At 38.2% G+C, this 21,138-nt stretch overlaps 1 protein-coding gene across 4 annotated transcripts in view; it reads right to left on the bottom strand.

Moving 5' to 3' along the window:
- Positions 1-21,138, bottom strand: part of LOC108325860 (uncharacterized) — a 49,294-nt gene that overhangs the window by 4,155 nt on the left and 24,001 nt on the right. For 2 of the 4 annotated variants that reach the window (XM_017558960.2, XM_052875626.1), the window contains exons 11-19: positions 10,014-10,451; positions 9,239-9,296; positions 8,435-8,522; positions 6,684-6,758; positions 6,527-6,610; positions 6,268-6,411; positions 4,857-4,944; positions 3,438-3,520; positions 3,281-3,335 (exon numbers count right to left, since the gene is read on the bottom strand). In XM_017558960.2, coding sequence (XP_017414449.1) covers positions 3,281-3,335; positions 3,438-3,520; positions 4,857-4,944; positions 6,268-6,411; positions 6,527-6,610; positions 6,684-6,758; positions 8,435-8,522; positions 9,239-9,296; positions 10,014-10,451 — 1,113 coding nt within the window. The remainder of the gene's footprint in view (positions 1-3,280; positions 3,336-3,437; positions 3,521-4,856; positions 4,945-6,267; positions 6,412-6,526; positions 6,611-6,683; positions 6,759-8,434; positions 8,523-9,238; positions 9,297-10,013; positions 10,452-21,138) is intronic. The other 2 variants (XM_052875625.1, XM_017558962.2) reach the window with 2 other exon arrangements.

Below are 21,138 nucleotides of genomic sequence, written 5' to 3'. Positions count from 1 at the left end.
ATTAGCCGTATAAGCCAAAGTTTACAAAGAAAAAAGCTTCCTTTAACACAGGGTATTCCCTGTCACAAAGTCAAAGACTTGCAACATAAATGAATGCCCCCTACAAGGAACTGATTGGTCTAACTATATAGATCAACTGCCAACTGACAGCACTGCATCCACCACATACCTTTCCACTGCTTACTTTTATTTCTCGTTCTACAGTAAACCTTCCATATGCTATCGTTCCTTCTATAATATCTATTCCACTCTTAATCATTATTTACATGCCTAACAATTCTCTCCTCTGCTGAAACAACCTTGTCCTCAACGTTGTACTCCGGAAATTTAAGCTGCTGGAGTGCTTCATCCCTTTCCATGAGATCTTGTGTCGCTGCTTCTATAGATGTTTTCCCAACTTCAATCTGCTCTGGTTTAGCTTCTATAGATCTTGTGACTCAATTGAATTGGAAATTGATTCAAACTCAAGACCTCCATCAAAATCCTATCATTGAGTCCCTTTTCTTGGCATTTTTTTCATCAACAGTAAGCAAATACTAGTAATCTTCATCTGTTATGTTGACAAAAGCCAAACTTAAAGGTTCAGTTTCATCCTCATAGGCTGGTTCACATCACCAGCGTTGTACTCAACCCATTCGTTTATGTCCCCATTTGATCATCATTAATAGGTGACATAGGAGCTGCAACATCTTCACCAGCCTCCACATGTGTTAGGTTTCTGGGTAAGAAACCAAACCAGACAGCCACTCCCACACTCACTACTCATACACGGAAGACAAAAGAATGGGTTTCTTGTATTCAAAACTGGTAAGATACAATGTACAAGCAATCAATGGGAGCCTAACCTCCCCCACAGGACTAAACGTTCCTGTCAGAACAACTAACTGTCAAAAGTCCCTCTAACTACGGATCATAGCTCTATTTATACAATTCATTTCCGGGCCCATCCTAACAGCTGAAGCAGTTAGGATATTAACTACCGTTCGACTCCCGCTCTCTCCTCTTTACACCGTTCAGCTCACACCCTCACCTCCTTCCACCGTTCGGCCCATGCCTTCACCTCCTTCCATCATTCGGCTCACGCCCTCACCTCCTTCACCGTTCGGTGTCGTGCCTTTCTTCTCTCATACACTTTCCACTTCCTAACAATACCCACCGCCTCATCATCAACCTTGTCCTCAAGGTTGAAATCTGGATCCCTTATAGTCAACATATCCTCCCAAGTCGTTGCCTCTCGGCCTCCTTCTTGCCATTCTACCAGAATTTGCTAGACCACCTCCTCTCCTTGTTGTATTTTCCTCTTTTCTAGGATTCTGATCGGCCAAAACGTAGGTCCCTCTGCTTGCAACTCTGGCGGCAGTTTCTTTTCTACCTTCTTCGCGCCCACTGCCTTCTTAAGCTAGGATACATGGAATACTGGGTGTAACCTAGCTGTTTCTGGTAACCTGAGCTTATAAGCCACTTCTCCCACTTGTTGCACACCTTGAAAAAGTCCAAAATATCGAGCTGATAACTTCGGATGGAGTCTTGATGGCATGGAAGACTGTCTATGGGGTCTGATCTTTAAGTAGACCCAATCCTCCACCTTAATATCTGCTGGTCTCCTCCTTTTCGCCTACTGGGTCATCAAATCCTGGGCTCGAGTCAAATGAAACCTCAACTTTTTAAGAGCTCCATCTCTCGTTTTCAATTCCTGGGCAACCGCTTCTACAAGCGTTTCTCCTGGTACGAATCTGCTCAAAGAGGGTGGAGCCCTGCCATATACTGTCTTAAAAGGTGTGCACGTGGCTGCACCTTGATAACCGGTATTATACCATTCAGCCCAGGGCAGCATTGCACTCCAGCTCTTTGGCTGCTCCGAGCAAAAACACCATCAATACCCCTCCAGAATCCTGTTCAACACCTTGGTTTGGCCATCTGACTCAGGATGATAAGTTGTACTCATCCTGAGTTGAGTCCCCTGCATCCTAAATAGCTCCTTCCAGAAAATGCTCAGGAACAAGGGATCCCTATCACTGACAATTGAAACTGGGATCCCATGTAACTGCACTACCTCCATAACAAACACCTTCGCCAATGTCCGAGCTGAATAAGGATGCTTGAGTGGCAAAAAATGACCATATGTGCTGAGGCGGCCAACCACTACTAGTATTGCATCATAGCCTTGGGATTTTGGCAGCTTCACTATAAAGTCCATACTCACTTCTTCCCAAACAACATGAGGTATGGGCAGAGGTTGTAACAGTCCCTGAGGAGAAGCTGCCAAATTTGTGCTGTTGGCACACTAAGCAACTCGCTACAAAGTCCGTAACTGACTTTTTCATCCCTATCCAATACAAAGATTGGGCTACCTTTCTGTACGTATACACTCTAGAGTGGCCTCCTGTGCTGGTCAAATGAAACTCAGCCAGAAGCTTGGGGATCCACACCGACTTCGCGGATTGCACCAGTCTACCCTTGTAATGCAACTTGTCCTGTTCCAGGGTGTAGGTTGAATGAGCATTGGGATCCTTCTAAATCTCTGTTATCACCTTCATCAGCACCTCATCCTCCTCAACCTCCTTTAACACCTCTTGGAAATCCTGCATACTCTCAATTCCCTTTCCTCTTCACCACCTTGTCCTCTACGAGACAGGGCATCTGCCACCCTGTTCGTACTCCCAGCCTTGCATAAAATCTCAAAATCATAGCCTAGCAGTTTTTCCATCCAGTTTTGTTGATTCTGGGTGGTTATCCTTTGCACCATCAAGTATTTCAGACTTCTCTGATCAGTGTGTACAATGAACTTCTGCCCCAATAGATATGGCCTCCAGTGTAGCCATGACCAAAGCCATTAATTCTTTCTCATATATGGACTTGTTTAAGGATCCCTCAGATAAGGCCTTACTGAAAAATGCAATGGGCTTTTTCCCGTGTCAAAACCCAACATAAATATTTGTCCTATTGGGTGATGCAAACATATGGGCTCCTTCATGTGTCTTGTTCTTTTCCTCCATGGACAGATTTAATAGAAATGCAGAACTTAGTACAACTCCACATAGATAAGTCAATCAAACTCCAATAAAATATGGTGGTAAACAATTTACATAGTTTCATCCATCAAACATACTTTGAGAGTAAACATGACAAGAAATCCATTTTATTCTTGCAACTTACTGGATCCCAATAAATAAGTCAATCAAACTTCAATGATATCATGGAAAACAATTTACACTTTCATCAATAAAACATGTTTTGAGGGTAAACATGACAAGAAATCCATTTTAAGCTGACAACTTACTGGATCCCAATGTAACAAACGACGCACTAACCGTAAAGCCCAGATGTTTGAAAAACTGCAAGTCAAAGGAAATATTTTGACGAGAAAGTTATTGAACTGTACAGAAGGACTTGATATAATATGCTAAAAGGGAAAGCATCGGATGTAGCAAGCTAACCCTATTTTAAGGGGATCTCGATTCCTAATTTGACGAGAAAAGAATTCTTCAGAGCATTTCCAAGATGCAGGTGAAACTCCAACCTATATTGACAAAAATGAACACTTCATCAGGTCAACGTATGTTCAAATAAGACAGCTGGAAGGTAGCATCTTTCCAACAACTAAACCATTGGACTGTACCTATATATAGGCCATTCAAAATTAAATTTGGCCTAAGAAGGAGGGGAAGACGGGGAAGAGGAAGACACAGACTAAAGCATACTAAATTACTCTTGTAGGATAACAATACAAAAAGAATGGGTAAAGATTGCACCAAATTGTCAATAATCTTAAATCCTAAATCCTAAATATATACAAGACAACAATACTCCAAGACTTCCTAATTCCCACAACTCTCAGACTAACTACAGAAGTACGGGGATAGATACCAAACACCACTAAACATTTTCTTCCTCTCAATCTCCTTAAGTTTTGTTGTGTATTAAAAATAGTTATAAAAAATATTTTTTTCTCTTAAACCAGTGCAAAAGAAGGGTGTTATTCATCATGCTGCAGTGGTCATGAAAAGACCATCTTGGATTGGGTTTGCAGTGATCCCATTATTTGTGTTTGGACCATGCTTTCTTTACTGATATAGTGATATAGAACAAATATATCAATAAAAAAATGTTATTTTATATAAACTATATAAAAATGTCTTTGTATAAAAAGGTATTAATTTATTTATAATCATGGGTGTTGCATTTAAATTAACAAAACTGATAAGTAGAACTATACAAAAACACGACAACAATTGTAGTCAGTGGTCTCTTAGCTGTATTATAAAACCGCAGATCTGGGAGGTCTCTAATTCTTTTTGCTTATAAAAATAAAAAATATTATAAAATTCCATTTCAACCCGTCCTACTTGTCTTTCACAGTCCATTTATTAACTACTGAGTATCTTCTAAAATTCAGGATTAGGATCTAACTCAACTCCACACAAATAGACTTAGGCATTGAAAATGCTCCAATCTTTCTAGGCTCTAATGTAATCAATATTTGTAGTCAATGTGAGACTAAACAAGACCCTAAACATTGCAATTAAGACAGGCCCCAAAAAGGCTACAACTAAGGTGAGTTAGGGGTAACTGAAATTAAGATGACTTTCCAACACAGTGATTTTCAGCCACATTAGACTTGGATTAAGTATGAGGTTTACAAATGGAGATAATCTTTGCTGCTTGTCTTGTTGAAAATCACCTAAATCTAGAAATGTCTCCAAAACCCATATATTTATTATAAAATAGTAAAATATTTTTAATTTTAAAAAATGTCAATCAACAGCGTCATAACACATGAAAAAGTTTAAACAACTTAATTAGCTTTAGTCAGGTCAAGAACCAAAGATTAAAACAGTAACGGTGGTAAAACTTACTTGGTTCACTGTGTCATACTTTTTTGAGAAACTGCTGGACCTGGAGATCCCAGGGATTAAAATGCACAATTCCATGAATGATCTAAGTCTGTTACCACATTAAAAGATGATAGTTAAAATTATAGGGTACATAAATTCAAAAGAATGAATAAATATCAAGTTCCCTTCATTACAATAAAGTCTTTAGAACAAAAATAACACGTTTAGATGTAAACTATTAATATTTAAAACTGGGATGCATGAGCAAGATTCAAATATACACCTGACTGCTTGCACATACCACCCTTGAAGGAGACAGTGACAGTAAACATTTTAGTTATCAACAGTCAAACCTACAAAATGTATGGGACTGTGGCAAACAAAATGCTTGGGAGGTTTTGCAATAATAAATACCTGATATAAATAAACAACTAAAATGCAATCATATAACAGAGACAAAGGCAATCAACTCCCAGATGCCCAGTGTTTTGAAATTTCGAAGCATTTGTTCTCCCCTGCTTCCTTAATATTTAATAAAGATAGGAAAATGCTAAAGAGCAAGCAAATTCTAAAAAGTTGAAATGAATGAAAGATTCTTAACTTCAAACTTAAACCAGAAAACTGAATATTGTTATTTGGGGTCCCAAGCTGATCCACAAAGGAATACACATCATTGAACATCAAAACTGTTGTCATCTATGCCCAATAAATAATGGGGCAACTCCAATTCAATGAAGGACTTGTACTTGTGTAAAAAAAACTCCAGCCAAATATTAGGAACAACAAAACAGACACTGTAGCATTGAGATACTGATTAAGTTGAGTTTAAAAATAAATTCAATAAAACCCTAAAAGAGAAAGTAAATATAATATTAGACACTGAAAATCACACACGATACAGCCATAAACTAGTTATCCACAAACTACAAATAACTTCATAATTCCTAATTACACAACCAACTATTAGGCACACACTTTTGAAACATGACTCCCAAAAGTTATTTTCCATGCATAACTGCCACTATGCACTTCTAATACAGAACTATTTTCTAGTAATACAGTGCCAGTCATTTTCGACTCTTAACTGACATCCTACAACTTTTAATACAGAACTGCTTTAATGGATTTGTTACCATAGAACCAGTTATTTTCTATGGTATATACTCCTAATACTGAACTACCTCCAATCCATTAGTGGAACTAACTTGGATCTTAGTTCCCATCAAACAATTTGGTGAATTGGTGAACAAGACATCTTCAGACACAGAAAAACACCTAAAGGGTACATTCCTTTTGAACTAGCAAGAACTTACATCGCATAAACAAATTTTGGTTGCCTTTCTAGTTTAGATAGAGATAGGTACTATCATTGTGTCATCCTAATTTCTTGCTATCAAACAGAATTAAGATTAACACCATAAAAAATACATACTTATATGCCAGCTCCCTCACGCCCTCATTCCAGCCTTCTAGATGTTGATCTAATAGAGTCCGTGTTAAAGCATTTATCTGAAAAACATCTGGTGTCCCTAAGACCAACTCTAACATCACAACACCAACGCTCCACATGTCATATCTGTGAAAGCATAAAGGTTGCATCAAAAACATGCAGAATCAAAAGACCAAGCAACATCTTAAAAAGAAAAAAAAAATGAATATGGATGCTAACTTCATGTAGAAATATCACATACTTCAAAGTCGAGCTTGTTGGCCCTTGATACCATGTAGCATTTAGTAAAGCTTCAGGAGGCGTATACTCATAGGTTTGCTCAGCTCTGAAGAAATATAGCATTTTTTTACCACAATAATCACTAGTAAATGATCAGTGTGTAAAGAGAAGCAAGATACCTCGAAGGCCCAGTAGAACCATACAAATTATTTAATGTGTATTCATCAAGTCCACTTCCAAAGTCAATAATACGCCTAAAAGAAACAGCAAAAAGGAACCAAACTCACTTCAAAACGCCTAGAAATTATGCACACATGAATGGAGACATATAGTTGGATAGACAACTCAAGTTTTAAAGGTAAGCACTAACCTAGTTTTATTGCTATCATTGCCAAAGACTCAACTATGACTATCAGGTAAATAATAATTTGAGAAAAAAATTTCCCAACACAAGCAGGATATATAGCATATATAGATATCTCATAGACCTGTTTATAGATAGATTCACATTGTAATGATTTGAAGAGTTAATTAGGAAAATTTTTATGCATCATGTGATATAGCTGAATTTAAATTCCATAACTACAGTACATGAAAGGCTTCATAAGAAAATCTCAACATTCATCATACTAAAAGGCATAGAATTCAGACACATAAGTAATAGTAGGTCCTCTCTAAACAAATAAATGGTAAGCAATCAAAAGCAAAAACAGCTCAAATATAAAATTCTTATCAAAAGAGATGAACATCAGATTTCACAGTGAATGAATTTCTTTGCATATTATCTTTACTGAAATGTCAGTCACCATATATAGCTTACTTTTTTGGAACAGAATGAGTAAATGTGAATAGAAATAGCAGAGAATTTAATTTTGTAGATCAATTTTCAGAAAGTGTTAAGGAGTGAACTTTAAACATACTCAACTCTACAAAACCGGATTGTATGGTGAGGTTTTCATCCACTTATATAAATGGATAGTCTGATAGCTAGTGGACCCATAGGCCGAACATCAAATTTCACTAGGATAGACTTTATAATCCATGACTCTGATACTATGTTAAGAAGTGAACTTTAAGTCTAACTCAACCTCACAAAACTAGCTTATAAGGTGAAATTTGCACCAACTTATGTATATATATAAATTATATACTATGAATTGATCTTATCTCTAGTCAATGTGAGACTTTCAACAAAAAGAAATGAAAAAACTATTTAAATGTTCCATACATAAGGAGATATAAAATTGGAAATAGATGGTAGATCAATCTTTGAAATGACATGAAATAGGCAGCCAAACTAAGAGGATCATTGCAATATATTATTGGCTTTAAAAATATTTATTCAAGTAGTTTTTGAAATATAACTTGAATGTCAAACATTAGGAAGCGAAATTCTGCCTGTAACAAGACTCTTAGATGCACCAACACCATGATGGTAGAAGAGTTGCAAAAGTTAATCATTCAATAAGATGATATTAAAACCAAATACAAGACAACAATACTCCAAGACTTCCTAATTCCCACAACTCTCAGACTAACTACAGAAGTACGGGGATAGATACCAAACACCACTAAACATTTTCTTCCTCTCAATCTCCTTAAGTTTTGTTGTGTATTAAAAATAGTTATAAAAAAGATTTTTTCTCTTAAACTAGTGCAAAAGAAGGGTGTTATTCATCATGCTGCAGTGGTCATGAAAAGACCATCTTGGATTGGGTTTGCAGTGATCCCATTATTTGTGTTTGGACCATGCTTAAGAAAAATACGGATTACACCACAGTTGAACTAATAATAAATAGATGTAACTAGGCATATCCATGGTTTAAATATAAGACAGATGTTAAAGTGTTTACAATAAATTTTTTATTCTAAAATAAACAGTTTAAAACAAAAGGATGGTACTGAAATACAACCAGGATGCTTCACGTACATTTTGGTGGAAGAATTATTAACTTTAGTGGGAATCTCTTTCAAGCATCTCCCTGTTTCCTGATCTTCAAAGCATATCACCATATTCTCTTCAAAAGTAAAATACATTCAGTTAATTTTTTTAAAATAAATTCTTTCAATGGAGCATTGCATTATAAAAAAAGAAAAATCAATCAAATATGCATCAATGAATCACATATAGCAATCTTGTTATGAACTGTGGATAAGGGTAGTGTTTAAACAATTAGTCAAGTAAGCATTAAAATACACAGGTGAAACATTTTTGAGTAAACATAGGATCCAAAACCTTTAGAGAAATTTAGAGAGAGAATTAAACTGAAATTGAAAAGTTTTAGAGAGAGAATTAAACTTAGACTGAAGGTTTTCAATTGATTCAACCCACTGAAAACCGAATACAGAGTAAGCATTTATGGTAGCTGTCCTCAGTAATACAGCTGTACAATGGAGGATAACAGACTAACAAACTAGTACAACTGGTAAGACAAAGGAAGAGCATATTCTGTTTTATAACAGAATGAAAAATGCAATATTTTTTATATTATACTCTAATAAAAAATCGCCCAGTTTGATTAAGTAAATCTATAATAAAGAAGAATAAAAGGTGAGTTTACTTAAAAAGGTAAAAATAGATATACTATTGATTCAGTAAATTGCCCTTTTATCCACAGTTCAAGAGCGTATCAATTAGTTGGTGCTTATGAATTTAAAGTCACTAATATTCTGTTCTTCTAAGAATCAGTATAGGCATACATCTCTCAGGAACAACAAATTACCCATGTCTTACCAGGTTTAATATCTCTGTGTGTGATGTTGCGATCATGACAGGACTTGAGAGCTAATAACTGAGGATTGTCAAGAATATGCAGCACAGGAAAAATCAATAATTAATTCTGGGAAATGTAATATTTGTCCGTCTTTGTTGACAGCAGCTATCAAATTTATTTAAGATATCAAAATACTGAACGGCAAAAACTCTTAAGATACTTGAATAATGAATGTTCTCTGTTGTAATTAGAGGAAATATCTTCTTAATTAAAGAAGATATCTATAGAATCTTCCTAATTAGAGAAAATAGATGTGTAATCTTCTAGATTATTTTGTTTCCTTATTTTAGAAGATTAGATTGTTACAAATAGAGCAAAGGAGAATGTAATTCATATGATTGAGAATAATAAAATAATTCTTATTTTCAACTTTCTCCATGAGATCAAGATTTGGGATTGACGAATTATTATAAAAACTAGGACAAAAACTTCTTAATAAGCCCTGGTTGCATGCTAACCAATTTATAATATTAGACACAAATTAAGCACCCAAGAACTTATGCACAGGTTTATAATGCACCATAAATAGAATGAAAGAAAAATGATGAGAAACCTAAGAACTTAAAAAGAAAGAAAAAAAAAGAAAAAAGCTGTGCATCTAAGTAATAGTAATGGCTTTTTACTTTTTCCTGAAATAAATGCAATTTCTAATATCTACACAGATCTCAAAGTATATTATGAATACTAGGGAACTATAAAGGCTATCAGGGTAATACATTTATGTTTAAGACATACCAGCTGCCAGATAAGGTTACGCATTTCTGCCTGCCCTTCTTCTGTTGTTTTCAACCAATGCCACCACTTTGAGGGTCGTAGTATCTGAGCGTGTTTAGCTTGCTCAAGTCTTTCTTGCTCAGTAGTACCATATGCATCTTCCATGGAATATAGAAGTTTTGACAGTGACACACCTTCAAAACTAAATACAAGCCAAATTTCGTTTGCTTGAGACTCAAAAGATTCCACATATCTTGCAATATGATTCAAGCCTTCTTCATATAGGGTTCTTTGTGGTCGAAATTTGTTCGGAAATGAATTCTCATGTGATGATTCCAAGACACAGTTTGATTTTCCAGTCGATAGTGGATCTTCAAAGCATGTAGAGGCATTTAAAAAAACTTCTCCGAAGTACTTCTCCCTTAGACCACTTAAGTAAACAGCTGACCCCCTCTCCACCTGTTCAATTCATTTCAGATTTATTCTGTTACATGGTTACGTGTGCATAATTAAAAATACAGTACCTCGTAAAAACATATTTTCCTATTAAAATCAAAGCAAAAAGTCCAAGCATGCATCTTCCCTTTTGATTGGGATTTATATTTATCATTAAAAGCTTTTGTTAACAAATTATTGTTAGAGAATGAAAGGTAAAAGGGGAGAGGCCCAAAATAACAAGCAATTGAAGCTTTGTTTGCAATAACGACAGGCATGATTCTTAAGTGAAAGAGATAGGTGTGAAAGGAGAGGAGTTCAGTAAGACGGAGGGGAGATGAGACAAGCTCCAATAGGGAGTATTAGAAACAATAGGGAGAATTAGATTTCTACTAATGAGAGGATAAAACAAAATACAGACTAAAGGACTATATAGAAAATCACACACATCAATTGTAAAAGATAATTTATCATAATTTTAGGCTTTCAACATTATTCAGAAAACAATTACTAAAATGAATTTCTTCTTAGAAGGTTCAGTTTTCATTTTTACGGTGATAACTACGTAAGACTAAAATAAAACATCTAATTTAAATTATATTTAGTAAGAAAAAAAGCGCACCATGTAATATGTAGAAGCTGAATAGGAAAGTAGAACGATCTGACTAAAAGAATAAAACAAGCCGCTTCCTCTGAGGTCAAGTAATCAACATAAGGACACTGACTCATTTTCGAGAAATGTCTATCTATATTCCAAAATATATAAAAAATAGGGACTACAAGAATATACATTGTTGATATGATCATGAAAATGGGGTTTTCAATTAAAGAAGAGTTTGGTAAAGAAATAGCAAGACAAATCAAAAATACAAAAAATGTAAAAAACATAGTACAAAGTCACACAAGGCAATATCCAGAAAAGAGGCATAGATTAGCTAGATTAATTAAATATTATAATAAAGCCAACCTAGGTTAGAATAGCTAACCCTAAAAAGTAGTATAAGATCTCCATTTAGACTAGATAGAACATGGCTCCTCGTCCTATAAAGGGAGACCATACATGCCTTGTAAAATCACTCATGGAATAGAAATCAAGAAAGAGTGCCTTTAAAGTTTTTTTGTGTTTCTTTTGTGGGAGTGTTGCTTGCTTAGTTGACTTGTCCCAAGTGACCTCTCTTTTTCTTGCCTTCTTAGAGCCACCAAGAAGTGTGCCAAGGGACCTTCAAGGGTCATAGCCAACCTCCATGGTTGTGTACATTTGATGAGGTAATCATCACCCTACCTTATCCCTTTTCCATTCATCATGTGTCTATCTTCCATATTTTTTCTATTCCATTTCTTGTGTTGTTCAATTGTGTTCTTGCCAAGATTTCATTCCTTGCCTCTACATCCCTTCGGCTTGCTAATAACATCTGTTAGATATATTGTGTTTTATGTTAATTAGGGAAACGTAGACTTTTTATATTGTTTGATATTGGTAGATATTGTTGATATTGTTTTTTAACAATATCTTCTATTTACCATATTTATGTTTGGTTGCCAAATATAGTTGTATCATTCTTCATTATAAATATATTACTCTACATGTGTTTTAGACACAAGGGAGATTAATCATATACCTAGTTTTATCATTTTCAATATTGTGTCTAGAGCTTAAAGCTTTTGATAGTCAATATTTTAATTTTGAATTCATTGAGAAAAGATTTTATTGGTTCTTATCCAAGATTGAGATCTTTGGGGCGAAATCATCATTGACTCATGAATATGCTAGATTGTGGTATCTCCATCTTTGTCTTATTTTTGCGTTTTTTAGATTTCCTTTGTTTATCTTATGGGAGGAATCAAATACAAAAACGATCGTACTCTTTCCTGGATAGGATCGCACCATCGGGGCAGCGATCAACTACGCTGAAGTCGCCTCCTTCCCCTCTTTCAGGATCTATGCTTATTACCTTGATTGGAGAACCTTGGTGTTTTAGGGTTTTTCTCTCTCTTCTTCCATGGCATCTCCCAGTATCTCTTCTGCCACCAATGTGTCTGACTAGTAAGTCTTTACTAACTATGTCAATGTGCACTTGCCCATTGATAAGTTAGATGGTACTAATTATGTGACTTAGGCATCGAACATTAAACTTTGGCTTGAGTTAGGAGTATCTTGATCATCTTACTAAAGGTGATCAAGATATTGATGCTTAATTATGTATAGTTCTCAAAAATACCATCAAATCTTCTTTAAAACTTATTATCCATTAGTCATCAAGCTCATTCTCTTGATTGTGTTATTTTTTTTACTAAAACTTCTATTTGTTTACATGACTAGAGTTCGAGATAGGTTATTGATAATAAATGTGAGTCTCATGGTCTTTATACACCTCAACAAGATGGGGTGACTGAGTGCAAGAATAGACATCTTATTGAAACAACTTGCACCCTTTTAATTCATGGTCAGGTTCCATAACAATTTTTGGGGTGATACTATTCTTACTGCAAGTTATCTTATTAATCGTATGTCATCTTCGGTTTTAGATTACAAAATTCCTCATTCTATTTTATTTTCTCATGAACCTCTTCATCCCTTGCCTCTAAAAGTTTTTGGGTTTATATGTTTTGTTCATAATTTTGGTCCTGGACTAGGTAAGTTATCTCCTAGTTCACACAAATGTGTGTTTTTAGGATTTACTCGATCCCAAAAAGGATACAAGTCTTTTTCTCCTTATTTTAACTGCTATTTTGTTTCCGTAGATGCCACCTTCAATGAATTTTTGTTTTACTTTAAGGGTCTTTCTTCTTCTTATTTGTCTCCATCTACTACTGTTATGTGATCCTCCTATTGTACATAGTCCACCATCAGATTCTCCTCCTCCACCACCTCTTCGGGTTTCTAGTCGAAGACATAGTCCCAACAACCACCAAGTGACTCACTTCAAGTGCCAACTATTTTGTCTCCTCTAGCTCCTACAATTGAGTTCGACCTCCCAATTGCTCTTCGTAAAGGTATATTTCTATATCCATTTCTAAATTTGTCAGTAATGCCTTAGCTCGTCCTAGTTAGCATCAGACATGCTAGATGAACTTTGCTCATTAGAACAGTGGAACTTGAGAGCTCATCCCATGATCGTATGGGAAATTTGTTGTTTGTTGCAGATGGGTTTTTGCTATCAAAGTTGGTTTTAATGGTACTATTAATCGCCTCAAAGCTCAACTTGTAGCCAAAGGCTACACACATTTTTGGATTGGATTATCAAGATACATTTTCTCTAGTGGCAACGATGGTTTTTGTTTGTTTATTTCTAGCCATGGCTGCTCTTCAATAATGGTCACTTTATCAATTGTATGTCAAAAAACTTTCCTCAATGGAGATTTGCAAGAATAAATTTATATGAAGCAACCTCCCGAATTGGTTGCTTAGGGAAAGTCTTTTGCATTGGTATGTCATCTTCACAAATCTTTATATGGTCTAAAACAGTTTCCTAAGGCTTGGTTTGAAAAATTTAGCATTGTGGTTCAACAATTTAGTATGACTTGAAGTGAGGCGGATCATTCAGTCTTTTATCGTTACTCTAGTGCTAGATGTGTCTATTTAATACTATGTGCTGAGGACATTGTTCTCACTAGCAAGAACCACCATGGCATCTCCCAGATGAAACAATACCTGTCATCATTTTCAGACCAAAGATCTTGGCAAACTCAAATACTTCATAGGTATTGAGGTAGCACAATCCAACAATGGTATTGTTATATCTCAAAAGAAGTATCCATTGGATATTTTGGAAGAAACTGGGTTGATGAAATCAAAACCTATTCACACATGGATCCTAATACAAAAATCAAGGGGAGCCTATTTTAGATCCTGAGCAGTATAGAAGATTAGTTAGAAATTAAATTACATTACAATTACTCGTCTTGACATTTCCTTGGCAATTGCTTACAGAGTTACAATTTCAAGATGTCACTCAAATGTACTTATATCTGACAATCAGGCGGCTCTTCATATTAGTCCTAATCATGTCTTTCATGAAAGGACCAAACACATTGAAATTGAATATCATTTCTGATAGGGGCTGAAAAGTATATGAAAGAATGAAGAAGAATAGAGTGGGATAAGGGGGGAAAAGGGGATTGTATCTGGTTAGGAAGCATAATTGTAATAACAGCTAGTTGGAGGGAAGAACATATTATAAATAGAATAATTGTTAGTTGGTTAAGGAGGGAATAGTTTTACGTGTATAGTCAGGACATAAGCCTGAGGAGGGGGATTAGGCTCCCGCATTTACCCATAAGTGTACATTGATTCTAGACATTGTTAGTGTGCAAATAAAGAAATACGATTCATTCTTCTGTTTTGGTATTCCTGTTGTGAATTGTGAAAGGAGAGAATTAGGTTTCCAATTAAAGAAACCTAACAACTAGTCCGACCTGCCAATTGAGGGGAGAAGAGAGCAATGGAGGCTAGAATCAATGGTAGATTGAGTGTAGTGAAGAACCAGCTGGAAGCCATGGAGATAGCAGTCCACGGAATGAAGGCTGAAAATGTAGCGTTGCGCCAAGATACAACGGCGATTCGGCAAGACTTGCAAGAAATCATGCAAATTTTGGGGGGAAGGGCGCGCGACCAAGGGGGCTGTCAGACGGTAATCAAGCATCAGTAAATGCCAATCGGGGGGCGAAACGGGAAGACAAGATAGGAGTGAGAGAAGGAGAGAGCGGCGACGGTAACGCAGGCTGGCGAAAACGGGTAGAGTTGCCCCTTTTCGAGGGACTTGATCCGCTCAACTGGATCAATCGGGCAGAAAAATTCTTTGAATTACAGGGAGTCTCGGAGGAAGAGAAGGTCTGTTTGGCTTACATTAGTATGGAAGGAAGTGCGGGGTACTGGTTCCGGTTCTGGAGGACGAAGGCAAGAACAAATCGTGGGGAGGATTGAAGGATGCGCTGGTAATGCGATTTGGGTGACGAAACAGGGGAACCGTTTTCGAGCGGCTGGCAGCGATCAAGCAGACGGGGAATGTGGACGAATTCGTTCAAGAATTCAAGGTGTTGGTGGGTCAAAGGAACGAGTTACCGAAGGAGCAGTTGTTTGGTTATTTCCTAGCAGGGTTGCAGGGGGAGATTCGCGATGGTGACGACCATGCGCATTGCCAGAGATGTGGAAGAAGCTCGCCAGAGAGATAAGGTTGGAGGTTGGAGCGGAAGTAAGACCTTATCATCGTGGGGACGAAGTGCTGGCAGAGGCGGGACTGTTGGCCGAATAGAGCCTAACCGGTGTGGAGTGGGTAAGTTAGGAGGTACCGAGAGTGTCGGATTAGTCAAAAGGGTGACAGGAGAAGGTGATAACAGGGGAAGAGGGGTGAAGAACCTACCTTACCAGGAATATATGAACCTGGGGGTCGCTGTTTTCATTGTGGCGGGCCTTTTGGCTCTGGCCATAGATGCCCAGAACGGAGCATAAGGGTGACTATATTGGGTGAAGATGAGATCAAGGAGGATGGAGAAACGGAGGATGATATGGATCAGAGGCAGATGGAGCTTTCGGCTTTCTCTGCAAGGGGATTAACTCAACCCAAGACGTTGAAGCTTCAGGGGAAGATTAAAGGGAGACCGGTGCTACTTCTTATTGATAGTGGCACAAGCCACAACTTCATATCTCAGAGGGTAGTGGAGGAGTTGGCCTTAGAGGTGGAGGAGACCAGGCAGTAGATGGGCAGAAGAAAAGAACTCAGGGGCTTTGCAGGAATGTAATATTGGAGATAGGAGAAGTGGAGATAGAGGAACAATTTTACCTGTTTGAGTTAGGAGGGGTTGATGTGATATTGGGAGTAGATTGGTTGGCGAAATTGGGACAGGTGACGACTAACTGGGGAAGACTAACTATGGTCTTCAGGCAAGGAGGGACGCAGGTAACAGGGGATCACACATTGGCCAAGGAAGTAGTTGTGCCAGAAGCATTGTTCAAAATGATAGAAATAGAAGCGGTGACTGTAGTATGGAGCCTGGGACGTATGCAGGGAGAGGAAACCAGAGAATTAGGTTATGGGTTGACAGTAGCACAAGGAGAAGAATTGGAGAACATATTGGAACAATATAAGGAGGTGTTCCAAGAGCCTAGAGGACTGCCCCCACATAGAGAAATGGTGCATAAAATACCATTGAAGGAAGGAGAGGTCCCATTAATGTAAGACCTTATAGAAATCCACATTTGATGAAAGGAGAAATTGAAAAACAGGTAGAGGAGATGCTTAGAACAGGGATAATAAGGCCGAGTACAAGCCCTTATTCAAGCCTGATTATTCTAGTCAAGAAAAAGGATGGAAGTAGGAGATTATATATAGACTATAGGGCTCTTAATAGAGCAACCATTCCTCACAAGTTTCCCATACCTGTTATAGAGGAGCTGCTGGATGAACTAAGGGGGGCAAAGTATTTCTCAAAGGTGGATTTAAAAGCAGGTTACCACCAGATTAAAATGGGAGTAGAAGACATCCAAAAGACAGTTTTTCGGACGCATCAAGGACACTATGAGTTCCTTGTAATGCCATTCGGCCTTACTAATGCCCCAGCCACCTTTCAAAGTGCTATGAATAGCTTGTTGAAGCCATACCTGAGGCGATTCGTTCTAGTATTCTTTGATGATATACTAGTTTACAACATAACCAGGGGGGAGCATATGGAGCATGTGGGGCAAGTTTGAGCACCTTAAGACAACATGGGTGGGTAGCGAATAGAAAAAAGAATGAATTTGGCAAGGTGCATATCAGGTATTTGGGACATAGCATTTCTGAGAAGGGAGTAGAAATGGATTCAGATAAGGTGGAGGCTATAAGGGGGTGGCCTGAACCCAGAAACCTTAAAGCCCTAAGAGGATTTCTAGGCTTGACAGGGTACTATAGAAGATTTGTGAGAAACTATGGGAAGATCGCTCGCCCATTGATTGACATGCTGAAGAAGGGAAATTTCAAATGGACAGAAACTGCTAGGGCAGCCATGGAGAAGTTGAAGACAGCAATGACTACTGCACCAGTTTTGGCCTTGCCTGATTTCACCCAGCAGTTTCATATTGAGTGTGATGCCTCTGGTGGAGGAGTGGGGGTTGTTCTCACCCAGAACAAGAGGCCCATTTCATTTTTTAGCAAGGCGTTATCAGAAGGAACACTGAGCAGGTCCATTTATGAGAAGGAGCTCATGGCCTTGGTGTTAGCTATCGAGCATTAGAGACCCTATCTCCTTGGACAGAAGTTTGTGGTGCATATAGACCAGAGGAGTCTGAGATATCTGCTGGAGCAGAGGATTACTACGCAGAATCAACAGAATTGGATAGCCAAACTCCTTGGGTATGATTTCAAAATAATGTACAAGGCAGGAGCGACAAACCGAGTGGCAGACGCCCCATCCAGAAAAGGGGAAGAAGCAGAGGAGGAGGAGGAGTTGAGGATAGTGGCTCGGCCCTATTAGCAGGATTTTCAGGAGGTTTTGGGGGAGGTAGAGGAGCACGAGCAATTGAGGAAGATAGTGGAGAAAGTGAAGGAGGATCCTGAGTCTAATTCAGCTTATACCCTGGAAAGAGGCAGGCTCCACTATAAGGGTAGATTGGTTATTTCAGCCAAGTCAGCATGGATACCTAAGATATTAGTTGAGTTCCATACTACTGCTACTGGGGGTCATTCGGGAGTATACCGAACGTACCACAAGGTGGCCCAATCATTATACTGGGTAGGGATGAAGAAGGCGGTTACAGATTTCGTGGCCCAATGTCCAATTTGCCAACAACACAAATATCTGGCCTCCTCGCCTCAAGGGTTGCTACAGCCCTTACCGATTCCCAAAGCAATTTGGGAAGAGATTAGTATGGACTTGATAGTAAAGCTTCCCAAATCACAGGGCCATGATGTTGTGCTGGTTGTGATAGATCGATTGAATAAGTACGAGCACTTTATTCCCTTGAAACACCCCTACACGTCTCGAACAGTGGCAGAAATCTTCATGAAGGAAGTGGTGAGGTTACACGGCGTACCGATGACGATAGTGAGTGACAGGGATCCCCTACTTTTGAGCTTGTTCTGGAAGGAGTTGTTCAAAATACAAGGCACCCAACTCCAAATGAGTACTATGAGAAATAGAGAAGATTGGGAGAAAATATCCCTTGTGTGTTTAGCATACACATAGGGTAGTTTATTTATATTGTAAGATATGGGCCAATGCCCTTAATACAGAATAGACTAAGCCCAAATAACAGAAACACACATTTTAACATCTAACACTCCCCCTCAAGCTGGAGCATATAAATCATATGTTCCAAGCTTGTTACAAAGATAATCAATTCTAGGTCCTCGTAAGGACTTAGTGAATATGTCTGACAACTGGTTGCTTGAGTTAACAAACTCAGTCTTGATATCTCCGGATATGATTTTTTTCTCGAATGAAATGACAATCAACTTCAATGTGTTTGGTTCTCTCATGGAAGACAGGGTTAGAGCTAATATGGAGAGCAGCTTGATTATCACATATAAGTATCATGTGAGTGACATCTCCAAATTTCAATTCACTAAGCAATTGTTTAAGCCACACAAGCTCGCAAGTAGCTGATGCCATAGCTCTAGATTCTGCTTCTGCACTGGACCTTGCCACAACACTTTGCTTCTTACTTTTCCAAGATATCAGGTTGCTACCAATAGAGACACAATATCCAGAAGTAGACCTCCTATCAGAAGGGGAACCAGCCCAATCAGCATCTGAATAGCATACGATTTTTGTATCGTTGTTAGGGCCATATAGCAAACCTTTTCCAGGTGATCTTTTAATATACTTCAGTATGCGAACAACTGCATCCCAATGGTCTTCACATGGGGAGTTTAGAAATTGACTCACCACACTAACTGCGAAGGAAATGTCAGGACGCGTAACAGTAAGATAGTTTAATTTACCAACTAGTCTTCTGTACCGTTCAGGATCTGAGAAAGGCTCCCCCTGATTTGGTAGGAGTTTGATGTTAGGGTCCATAGGTGTCTCAACAAATTTACAGTTCATTAACCCTGTTTCCTCCAAGATGTCTAACGCATACTTCCTCTGAGATATGACAATACCATCATTGGATTGTGCTACTTCAATATCCAAAAAGTACCGGAGTTTGCCAAGATCTATGGTTTGAAAATGATGACAAAGGTGTTGTTTCATCTGAGAGATGCCAAGATAGTCGCTTCCTGTGAGAACAATATCATCGACATACACTATTAAGTAGATACATCCAGCACTCGAGTGGCGATAGAACACTGAATGATCCGCTTCACTGCGAGACATACCAAATTGTTGAACAACACAACTGAATTTACCAAACCAGGCCCGAGGAGACTGTTTTAGGCCATATAAGGATTTGCGAAGACGACATACCAATCCAGATGACTCCCCCTGAGCAACAAAGCCAGACGGTTGCTCCATATAAATTTCTTCATGCAAATCACCATTGAGGAAAGCATTTTTGACATCAAGTTGGTAAAGAGGCCATTGCCGAAGAGCGGCCATGGCAATGAATAGGCGAACAGAGGTCATTTTTGCCACTGGAGAAAAAGTATCACCATAATCCAAACCAAAAATCTGTGTGTAGCCTTTGGCAACCAGTCGAGCTTTCAGACGATCAATTGTGCCATCAGGACCAACCTTGATAGTATACACCCACCTGCAACCAACAACAGACTTTCTAGATGGTAATTGGACAAGCTCCCAAGTTCCACTTTCCTGTAAAGCACTTAATTCATCCATCATAGCTTGACGCCAACCAGGATGAGTTAAGGCATCACCCACAGATTTGGGAATTGACACAGAAGAAATGGATGAGAGACAAGTATAAAAAGATGGAGATAATTTGTGGTAATTAAGAACAGTATAATGGGGGGAAGGGTTACGGGTAGAGCGTATACCTTTACGGAGAGCAATAGGCAAGTCAGACTCAGTTGCTGGAGCCGGAGGAGACACATGAGGCGGCACCGGAAGTGAGTCATGAGGGAGACAATTACGGCGACTATAAACCTGAAGGGGTGGAGGTGAAGGATGATCTTGTGGTGAATGAGAGTCTAAAGAAGGAGAAGACAAAATGGGTGGAGCATCACCAGGAGGATCACAGATAAGAGGAATATCAACAGTAACAGGGAGAGGTACAAAACTAGAAGATAGATGTGAAAAGTAAAAAGAAGACTCATCAAAAGTGACATCAGCAGAGATAAAATGACGATTGAGGGAAGGGGAAAAACACTTATATCCCTTTTGTGACCGTGGAAATCCTAAGAAGACACATTTGTGAGACCTAGGAAATAACTTATCAAGACCAGGACTAAAATTATAAACTAAACATGTAGACCCAAAAACTCGAAGAGGTAATGGATGCAGAGGGTCTTGAGGAAATAAGATAGAATGAGGGATTTTGTTATCTAGGACGGAATATGGCATGCGGTTGATAAGATAACATGCTGTGAGAACTGCATCACCCCAAAAACGTGAGGGTACTTGACCATGAATCAGAAGTGTACAAGTTGTTTCAATAAGGTGTCTATTCTTGCGCTCAGCCACCCCATTTTGTTGAGGGGTATAAGCACATGAGGTTTGGTGAAGAATGCCATGAGAAGCCATAAACTGTTTAAACGGTTGAGAAAGGTATTCACGGCCATTATCACTACGTAAATTTCGAATAGACACCCCAAACTGTGTTTTTATTTCATTGAAAAAA

This window comes from Vigna angularis, chromosome 3, assembly GCF_016808095.1.
Source record: "Vigna angularis cultivar LongXiaoDou No.4 chromosome 3, ASM1680809v1, whole genome shotgun sequence".
Taxonomy (NCBI): domain Eukaryota; kingdom Viridiplantae; phylum Streptophyta; class Magnoliopsida; order Fabales; family Fabaceae; genus Vigna; species Vigna angularis.
The sequence above is the reverse complement of the archived record's forward strand: the minus strand, read 5'-3'. Positions and strand labels throughout refer to the sequence as shown.